The sequence below is a fragment of the Carlito syrichta genome, unplaced genomic scaffold (assembly GCF_000164805.1).
Source record: "Carlito syrichta isolate Samal-C Ts95f unplaced genomic scaffold, Tarsius_syrichta-2.0.1 Scaffold303433, whole genome shotgun sequence".
Lineage (NCBI taxonomy): Eukaryota > Metazoa > Chordata > Mammalia > Primates > Tarsiidae > Carlito > Carlito syrichta.
The window spans coordinates 31,465-41,656 of NW_007247529.1; the positions used below are offsets into that span (position 1 = coordinate 31,465).

General features: G+C 38.9%; 1 protein-coding gene across 1 annotated transcript; it reads left to right on the forward strand.

The window, feature by feature from the left end:
- The first annotated feature begins 4,384 nt into the window (after window positions 1–4,384).
- Window positions 4,385–8,177, forward strand: LOC103260925 (olfactory receptor 52R1-like). Its single transcript, XM_021712616.1, has 2 exons — window positions 4,385–4,453; window positions 7,188–8,177. Exons 1-2 carry the CDS (start codon window positions 4,385–4,387, stop codon window positions 8,175–8,177), a joined length of 1,059 nt encoding a protein of 352 aa, XP_021568291.1.
- The last annotated feature ends 2,015 nt before the right edge of the window (window positions 8,178–10,192 follow it).

The window sequence follows — 10,192 nt, forward strand, 5'->3', positions numbered from 1 at the left end:
CGTTGATTACGGAGGTACTCTATTGATGGGGTATGTTTTCTCCCTCCCCTAGCAGTTTCCCTCAACTGCCAGTCCCATCCCCCCAACAGTTTCCCTGCCAATCCCTTTCTTATAGCAGTATAATTGTTCAAGGTTCGCTTATGAGTGAGAACATATGGTAGTCCGTTCTTTGTTTCTGTGATAGATCACTGAGTATGATCGACTCTAAATCCATCCAAGTTATGTGAAGTCCATATGTTTGTTTGTCTTTATGGCTGCATAATATTCCCTTGTGTATATGTACCACATTTTTTTAATCCAGTCCAGCTTTGATGGGCAACATGGCTGGTTCCATGTTTTTGCTATTGTGAATAGAGTGCAACAAACATACGTGTGCAGGTATCTTTTTTTGTAGAATGATTTGAGTTCCTCTGGGTATATACCCAATAGGGGAATTGCTGAGTCATATGGAAGGTCAATGTCTAGTTCTTTCAAAGACCTCCACACTGTCTTACAGAGAGGTTGCACTAGTTTGCATTTCCACCAACAGTGTAGAAGCATTCCTTTTTCTCCGCATCCTCATTAGCATCTTGTTGTTTGTTTTATTAATGATGGCCATTCTTACTGGGGTTAGCTGGTATCTCAATGTGGTTTTGATTTGCATTTCTCTGATGATGAGTGAGGCTGATCACTTTTCATGTGTCTGTTGGCTGCCCATATATCTTCTTTTGAGAAATGTCTATTCATGTATTTTGCCCACTTTTTAATGGGGCTGTTTGTGCTTTTCCTTTTGGAACATTTGAGTTCCTTATAAATCCTAAATGTTAGGCCTTTGTCAGATATACAGTTGGCAAATATTTTTTCCCATTCTATGGGCTGTCTGTCTGCTCTCTTAATGGTTTCTTTTGCTTTGCTGAAACTTGTGCGAACTTAATTTTTAAGTGCTGTGAATATATCCTATAATCAGAACTTGTAAGGTTAAATTCATTGAATTATGTTGTAATCCTAATTTCTCTATGCTAACTTCAGAAATCTAGATTATGATTCTTCTTTATTATGTTTAACAATTAGTGTTTTGCTCTTTGCAATTTTGGTGATTATCAAGAAGTAGCTCCCATGTGTTCTGGAATCCTTTAGCTTGGTTTCTTTGACAATTCTCTAATGCTCACTTCTACTTTAAAAACCAGGGACTGTTGTAGACAGAATAATAACCTCCTAGAGGTTAATGACCTGATTCCTGGAAAGTGAATGTGACATGTTATGTGACAAGATGGAGGTAAGTTTGCTAATAAAATGACTTCAAGATAAGGAGATTATCCTGGATTACTTGAGTGATCCTAATGTAATCACAGGTTCCTTTAAATGTGAAAGATGTAGGCAGAAGCTTCGATGTCAGAATGATGTGATGTGATATGAGAAAGACTTGATCCACTGTAGGGTCAAGTTTCCAAGAAGTTTTCCCCAGGGCTTCCTAAAATTCAGTCCTGTTGACAGTTTGTTAGTCAAATGAGACCTGTTTCAAACTTCTGACTTCCAAAAATGAAATATAATAGATTTGTGTTTTCTCAGGTCACTGTTTGTGGTAATTTGTTACAGTAGCAATAAGCAGCAATAGAGGCCAATGATGAAAATAAAAGTTAGATTTGTGCACTAATAGAAATACTTCTCAGCTCACTTCCTAATTCTATGTGAACTCATGCTTCAACTCTGAGCAGCCATTGCAGGTGGAAACCACTCTCCACTGGTCAAAATACAATGTCCATTGTCCTATACAAAAGAGGCACACCTTCAGAAAATAATAGTCATTATTTAGAAGTGGAAAGGGATGCAGATAATCCAAATAAATAGATGGTCCCAAAATGTGTTACAACACTATAGGGCATGATGTCACTCCATCTTTACATCTATATTTTCATAGGTAAATTCCACACAGCAGTGGGCATTAAAAAAATGCACATATAGGATCTGAGTATGGATGTATGGATGCTTATCCAGTTTCACTCATGCACATACTTCCATATAAGCCTATAAAAATAGGTGTGCATGCACACAGAATGCACATATTTACACTTCTATACGGTAGTAAAAATAAATTCACACACCTCTAAACACTTATACACACATACTTTATTACTTGAATGTTGACACATTCACACATATGACTTGAATACCAGTGCAGATAATTTTAATACACTTAACATTTCATGGTAGTACAATACTTGGATCCACATAGCATTATCTGTACAAGCTATATTCACATACACATGCAAACTACATGTAGAGGCAAATCCAGCTCATAGCCTGCTTTTGTACAACTTGATTCTGTTTTCATTACACTGATATGTTACAAACTGAAGCTAAAAGAAACAAAAGAAAATTTGCAACCAGAGATTAAATCCAAAATCCCAATGTATGTCAACCTGATCTCCGAAGTAATAAATATTTCCTGTAATCTGGACTCTCTTGCAGAAATGTTATACTTCTGATTTTGTGATCCTGATATTTAAAATGTAAAAAAAATGACCTTTGTGACTATGATGATGATATAGCCACATTAATGTAACCTGAGAACTCTAGTAGTTTGTGTGTCATTTTTCTTTCTTAAATGTATGCTGAGTTTTATATTTTGTGAGGTATATCAGGTACATAACTAGGCAGATGTCTTCACAAAGCATGTGAATTCTGTGACTTTGTCTCACAGCATGATGGTAGCACACTAATTACACATACTTGAACAATAATTCATAATTTCACATATGCACATGCTTATACACATACACACTTATATGCAGATCCAATCACTGATGCATATACCTCTCAGATACACACATCAACTTACATAATGTTTCAACACACTTTCATATTGCATGAAATATCTCTTCAACTGGACATACATACATTCTCAGACTGAAAAAACTCATGTGATCTTAACAACACACCTTCTTGCATGTGCATTCAAACATCCTGCTTTTAATTTGTGTATACAGAAGAGAAAGGAAATATAAGGGTTAATGCTTCTAGCTGGAGTCTCCTGACTCAGAGGAAGCCAGTGTAGATAAAAGACAGTGGGACTCAATGAGAGTGAAAGAACTAACCCTTCCCCTGTGTCCCACTGAGGAAGGAGAAAGGGCAGATATAATCCCTTAAACAGGCTGTGATCTGAAGTTTCTGCCAAAGGCTGTATCCCAGGAGCTTGTCAGATCTGCTTTTGTTCATGCCCTGCCTGTTCACAGACAGAACTCAAGGTGAGTAATTCCTTGTGCTTCAGGCACCTCTGTTCTTCCCAGAGAGCAGTAGAACTCACAGAGTCTCCAAGAAGCATAAAGGCAGGCAAAACACTATGCAGACGTCAGGTCCAGAGATCTGTGACCACTGATCTGGAAATGAGAGAAGACTCAGTGCTCCCACAGTGTCCTCTAGGGATACCCCAGCAAGGTAGGAAAACTGCTTCCATGCAGTGTTGAACTCCATGACGAAGGTAGGCTCTGAGCCCCACCCTCTCCAGCATTATTGCTATACGCCTTAGTTTCAGATACTCCAAAGTGAGAAAACAGTCTGAATTTCCCTGAAGCTATTCCTTAGCAAGACCTCATTTAATTTTTCCCTTTATCCCTTCACTGACTTGAGTAACATGGCTGACTGAAAGACATAATTATTTTCACATAATGTGTGGAGTAATTGAAGTCCAACAGAACCTGTGAACAGTAGTATCTTGAACTCATACCCATTCATATAGGTAAAAACTGAGTCCTACTCAATGGGAGAACATGATTCTTGTCATCATTTTCCCGAAACAAAAACTACACACAGGTTTTACAAGTTAGATTTTATTTGGAAAGAAGCTGAATCTGAAGTTCAAAGTGTAATCGCCCTACTTATAATGTTTGAAAAGGACATTACAATTTACAATTCCAACGTTAGTATGAACTAGCCTTATAAGAATTCTAGCCAGTGGGGGGAAAAATAAACTATTTAATAGCAGTATACAGGAGGAAAGAGTGCTGGGCAAAAGGGCAAATTATATTGTTCATTTTCCTACCTCTTAGGGAAATGCACATTTCCATCCTTCAACCCAGCAGCAAGCTGATAATCTGTGCTTCCCTTATTGAAACCTCACTACTGGGCAAAAATGACTGAGGATTAGTTTAGTCCTTGCCCATATGACTTTTAGCACTAACTCTGTATGTGTTAAATTCAAAAGTCTGTGAGGGAGGATAAACAAGGGAATTTCTGACAGTGGAGGGCACTAGTTTATATAGATGAGAATAGGAAATGCCTAGAGGAAAAAGTGCCACTTGTCAAAGTTCCCATCTCAAAATTCAGATTGGTGGTCTTCTCTGCTCCTCCATTGCATATAAAAGAAAGAAAATCTGAGAGCGGAAAATCAGAGCTAGCAGAATGAGGAATGAAGAAGACTGAGAGGTGTCACTTTGTGGGGGAGCTCAGGCTTGAAAAGGCCATGAGGCAGTCTGGGGTATGAGTGAAAAGCAAGAGAGGAACTAGATTTTGAAAGGGGCTCTAGATTGTGAGACATGGTCATGGAGAGAGTCACCATCCCCAAAAGAGTTTGTAGAACAGGAGTGTTCTCCATTATGACTCATGAGCAAAAACAAATAAAGACAGCATTCCAGAGAAAGCAGCAAGTGCCCAGAGATGCCAGGTATCCAGGTACAAGCTTGTTCTAGAGGGTCCAATACAATGAAGTAGCAGGGGTCCTGAGTCCAAATTCAGAGCCACCTTTAATCCAGTAGACAATTGTGCAAGTCCTCTTGGCATCTGCTTTTATCACTGCAGGGCAAAAATCTCTGCATTACCAAACCAGGGTGGCATTCCCAATCAATGAATACCTACCATGGTTAACGTGTACCACTAAGAGCACTAAATGGACAGTGGTATACCCAGACACTTGTGTATTGTGTGATCTTGGGCAAATTCTGTAACTAAATTGTTTTTCTGACTGCAAAATGAGGATGTAAAGGTTTTGTGTGACTTAAAAACAATAATATTTAAAAGCCTGTAGTGATGTACCTTGAAAAATAGCAACTCCTTCCACAATTTATCAGCGATAATTATATACTTATTGAAACTGTACCTTTACCCAACACCTCTTATATTGACTGGCACAGCAGTGAGAATAGTCTAAATATGATTTTCTGGGTCCACTGAGCCTGAGGGACTGTGTCCCCACAAATGCAAGGTGAATAAATGGGGCAAAAAGAAGTAAGGAGGGAGCCTCTGACTCAAATAGAATATAAAAGACATTTTGGAAATACCAAACCAGGCAAAACGGAATAGAGTCCCAGCTAAGTGTAGTTTTAAATTTTCACCACACTCTAGATAGGATTACTTGGTTTTTTTTTTTTTGAATTGGAGTCTCACTCTGTCGCCCAGACTGGAGTGCAATGACTGCTCCCAGCCACCGCAGCCTCGACCTGCTGGGCTCTGGCGATCCTTCCGCCTCAGCCTTCCAAGTAGCCGGAATTACAGACATGCGCTACCACACCTGGCTGATTTTTTTGATTTATTGTAGAGATGAAGTCTCGCTGCTCGGGTGGGTCTCGAACCCGCAGGCTCAGGCAATCCACTCACCTCAGCCTCCCAAAGGCACAGGATTACAGGCTGCGCCACCGAGCCTGGCTAGATTACTTGTTTTGAGCAAACCTGTAGCTATTATCTAGGTAGAATAGTTAAGAATTTGGTACAGAACAGGTCTTATAAAGTCCAAGTTCCACTTCTCCCTTTTTAAAAAAATAAATCTGGAGAAAATTAGAAAGAGTCTAGGCCTTTCTTTGGATCTGAAGAAACCCTTTTTAGGACCAATTTGGTCTAGCTAAAGAAGATATTTGTTGACAGAGGTTACTTGTTAAAGGGGAATTGAAGAGATACTCTTCTTACCCAGCTGTTTCTGCTATGAGGGAGGTAAGAACTGAGGCTTCCAACCAAAGCACAGGACTGCTGAGTTTCAATAGCAAAAAGGTGAGTAAGAACCAACCTAGGTTTGTGCCATCCATTCTGAGATAGGTAGTCGTCACCAGAGAGATCAGAGGGTGGAATCACCCCAGGTAAGGCAGGTACAGACAGAGGATGACATTCACACAATAGTCACTAACAGCAGGGAAATCTCTTGAAGGAGAAATGGTCAGTACTGTCCTGTGGTCATGAAATCAAGATTGAGTTATAAAGGGTCTATTGTTAATCAGTTAATAAGTCTGTTGCCACTGAATGATGATAGTTATTTATTACTTTAGCATTTAAAAAAACTCCTGCTCTGTACAAAGCACAGAGGTACAAGGAAAAGTGTAAGGTTTTGAGGTAACTAAATATAAAAAAAATTATCTAGAACAGGGATTGGCAAACTATAGCCTACAGACCAAATCCTGCTTGCAACTTGTTTTTGTAAATAAAGTTTAATTGAAATATAGCCACATTCACAAATTTATTTATTGACTATGGCTCTTTTCACAATGGCTAAACTAACTAGTCACAAAAGAGACAGTATGACACATTTCCTCAAATTTTCTTAATCTGACTTTTTACAGAAAACAGTTTGCTAACCTTTGATTTAGGAGGAGCCTAAATGAGGACCAATGGGAAGCCCAAACTTCACCTGTACATAGGTCATTTATGTACCTAATCCTGACTTGTATACCGTAATGTTAATATATATTATATATGGAGGAGCCTACACTAAGGAGAATATTTTAAGTTGCAGGTGTACAATTGGTCTTTAAGTTATCTTTCAGACCAAACCCTCAAGGTAACAGTCCTAGAGTCAAAGCTAATTCAACATCAATACATAAATTGCTATAGGCCTGTAGGTTATATTAGCTTCCTACTATGAAAAGTTGCTCAAACAGCTTAACAGAGGGATAAAAAGACCTGTGGGAAAGATTGAACAAATTGGCTGTAAGTTCTAAAAAACATAAGTGCAAGAATCACTATGACATTATTGGCATTAATGGTTTGCATTTAGCAAAGTCTATTTTCAAGAAAAATGTTGTCTTAAAAATAATTACAATTACAGCTGGTATTTTTTACTGCCTTTTGAATGACATGAACATAAATAAATAATAAGTAGCATTGTTTTATATTGCAAAACTACATTTAGCAAAACAGATGAAATTATTCCAGTTTACCTTTAAACCTGACTGACTTGTAAAAAACTTACAAAGAATGATAATACTTGCTTTGATTGCTATCATTTACAGAGTGTAGATTACCATCACAACAGAAAACATATTAACCATTCCATTGTGCTGTCTCCAGGGAACAACTCTTCTCATCCTGTGTTCTTCATGCTGCTTGGAATCCCAGGTCTGGAAAACTCCCAGTTTTGGATTACCTTTCCATTCTGTGCCATGTATGTTGTGGCTGTCATTGGAAATATCACTCTCCTTCATATAATCCGAATTGACCACACATTGTATGAGCCCATGTACCTCTTTCTGGCCATGCTGGCTGTCACTGACCTGGTCCTCTCCTCCTCCACACAACCTAAAATGTTGGCCATATTCTGGTTTCATGCTCATGAGATTGACTACCATGCCTGCCTCACCCAAGTGTTCTTCATCCATGCCTTTTCTTCTGTGGGGTCTGGGGTACTCATGGCTATGGCCTTAGACCGCTTTGTGGCTATCTGCTTCCCACTCCAGCACTCTAGCATCCTGACCCCATCAGTCGTGACCAAACTAGGGGCTGCTGTGATGATGAGAGGACTGCTATGGGTGAGCCCTTTCTGCTTCATGATGTCTAGGATGCCCTTCTGCCACAACCAAGTCATTCCCCAGTCATACTGTAAGCATATGGCTGTGCTGAAGTTGGTGTGTGCTGATACTAGAATAAATCGTGGATATGGGCTCTTTGTGGCCTTCTCTGTGGTTGGCTTTGATATAGTTGTCATCAGTATGTCATATATAATGATTTTGAGAGCTGTGCTTCGATTGCCCTCAGGTGAAGCCTGCCTCAAGGCTTTTGGCACGTGTGCCTCTCATATCTGTGTCATCTTGGCTTTTTATATCCCAGCCCTTTTTACTTTCCTAACCCACCGCTTTGGTCACCATGTGCCCCGACTGGTACCCGTCCTATTGGCTAATCTGTATCTACTGGTACCACCCATGCTCAACCTTATCATCTATGGAGTTAGAACTAAACAGATTAGGGACAGAGTTATCCAAGGATGTTGTGGAAAAGCCTTCTGAGCTAAGAGTCAGCGATCATCACAACTTAGATTTCCCCAGGGATCTGGGTACATAAATGAAGTAAGTTTGATAGACTAATACATATCAATACTAACTCAACTCTGTAAACAATTGGCCCCGAGGTCAACAACCCTATAGAAGCAAAGGGAGCAATTTTCAAAATAAGGACAGGGGATCTCTTCCAGATGTGATGGATAACAACAACTTAGTTCACCTGTATTCATCATCACAAGAAAACGGTAAGATATTTTCAGTTTACCTAAAAGCTGGTTTATGAAAGTAGGTGCTCCTATGTTGGATGCATATATGTTTAGGATGAATGTTTCCTGTTGATGAATTGAACCTTTTATCATTATGTTGTGACCTTCTGTATCTTTTTAAATTTTTGATAGCTTAACGGGAATTTGTCTGATATTAAGATTGCAACTCCATCTTTCTTTTTTGTTTTGTTCGCCTGAAAATTTGTTTTCCATTCTCTTACTTTGAGTCTGGGAGTGTCCCTTTTGGTGAGATGAGTTTCTTGAAGACAACGTATTGTTGCATCATGATATTTTATCCACTTTGCCATTCTGTGTCTTTTAGGTGGTGCATTTAGTCCATTCACATTCAGGTTAATTATTGAGATGTGAGAGTTTATCCCTGTCATGAGGTTCTTATAGAGTTTGTTGTTGTTGCTGTTGTTTGTTTATTTGTTGTCTTTCTTTTGATTTTTGGATTGATTTATGTGTGTTTTCAATCCTTTTCCCGCATTCTTGGGAAGGACATGGTCATTCTTTTTCTTTCTCGTGTTTAATACTTTCTTAAGTGTTTCTTGTAGAGCTGGTCTGGAGGTGGCATAAACTCTTAGAAATTGAATGTCTGGGAAGGATTTTAATTCTCCATTGCTGATGAAACTTAGTTGGGTAGGTAATTCTTGGTTGAAACTTTTTATCTTTGAAAACTTTGAAGATTGACTCCCATCTCTCCTAGCCTGAAGTATTTCTGTAGATAAATCTACTGCTAATCTAAATGGACTTCCCTGGTAGGTAGTCAGAACTTTCTCTCTTGCTGCCCTTAGGACTTTTTCTTTTATACCTACTTTGTATAAGCGAATTACTATGTGTCTGGGAACTAGTCTTCTCATTTGATGTCTTGTAGGGGTTCTCTGAATCTCTTGTGTTTGAATGGTGACACCTCTGATGAGATAAGGGAAGTTTTCTTGAATTTCTTGGAATGTTTGTTCCAAGGTAGTCTCTGTCTCTCTATCTGTCTTGGGATTCTAATCTTAGGTTTGGCCTCTTGGTGTAATCACTCATCTCTTGGAGGCTTTGTTCTTTTTTTTTTTTTTAAGCAGGATTTATTGAGAGGGGAGAACATCTCCCACAGTGGGAGGGGACCCTAAAGGGTTGCCCTGTTTTATCTTTTAAAGCTTGTTTTCTATGTTTTAACAGTTTGGGTAAGTTCCCCATATTTTGGTCCTCAAGATCTGAGATTCTTTCTTCTGCTTGGTTAATTCTGCTTCCTATGCTTATCAGTGTGTTATTTATTGCATTCACTGTATCCTTTATTGCTGTTATCTCAGTTATCAACTCCCTCATTCTTCTTCTTGTCTCTCCTCACTTCTATTTATTCTCTCTATTAATACCTTGGTATCTGGGTTTGTGGTTTGAGACCAGTCATTCTGGGGGCTCTTCATTGTTTGAGTTCTGATATCTCTATTTTCAGTTCTTGTCTGCCCAGGGTCTGTGTGAAACCCATATTCTTCCTTTGGTTTTTCTTCATTTGTGAATGTTTTTCTCTCCCACATGTTCTCACTCATAAGCGGATCGTGAACACATCATAATACTATAAGAAAGGGATTGGCAGTAGTGGGAAACTGCCAGGGGAGAGGGGTACACCTCATCAACAAAGGTACCTGCATAATGAACAGTTGTATACCTAACCCTAATTGTACCTCACATCTTTAAAATAAAAAATTAAAAAAAAAAAGAAAAAAGGAAGGAATAAATCAAAGAACAGCTCAAAGGAAGCACAAG

Bases quoted from the DNA above. Each gene is read 5' to 3' on its own strand.
- LOC103260925 (XM_021712616.1), top strand. From the start codon at position 4,385: ATGAAGAAGACTGAGAGGTGTCACTTTGTGGGGGAGCTCAGGCTTGAA. The intron at 4,454-7,187 runs GTATGAGTGAAA...TATCATTTACAG, and splicing joins AGGCCATGAGGCAGTCTGGG to AGTGTAGATTACCATCACAA.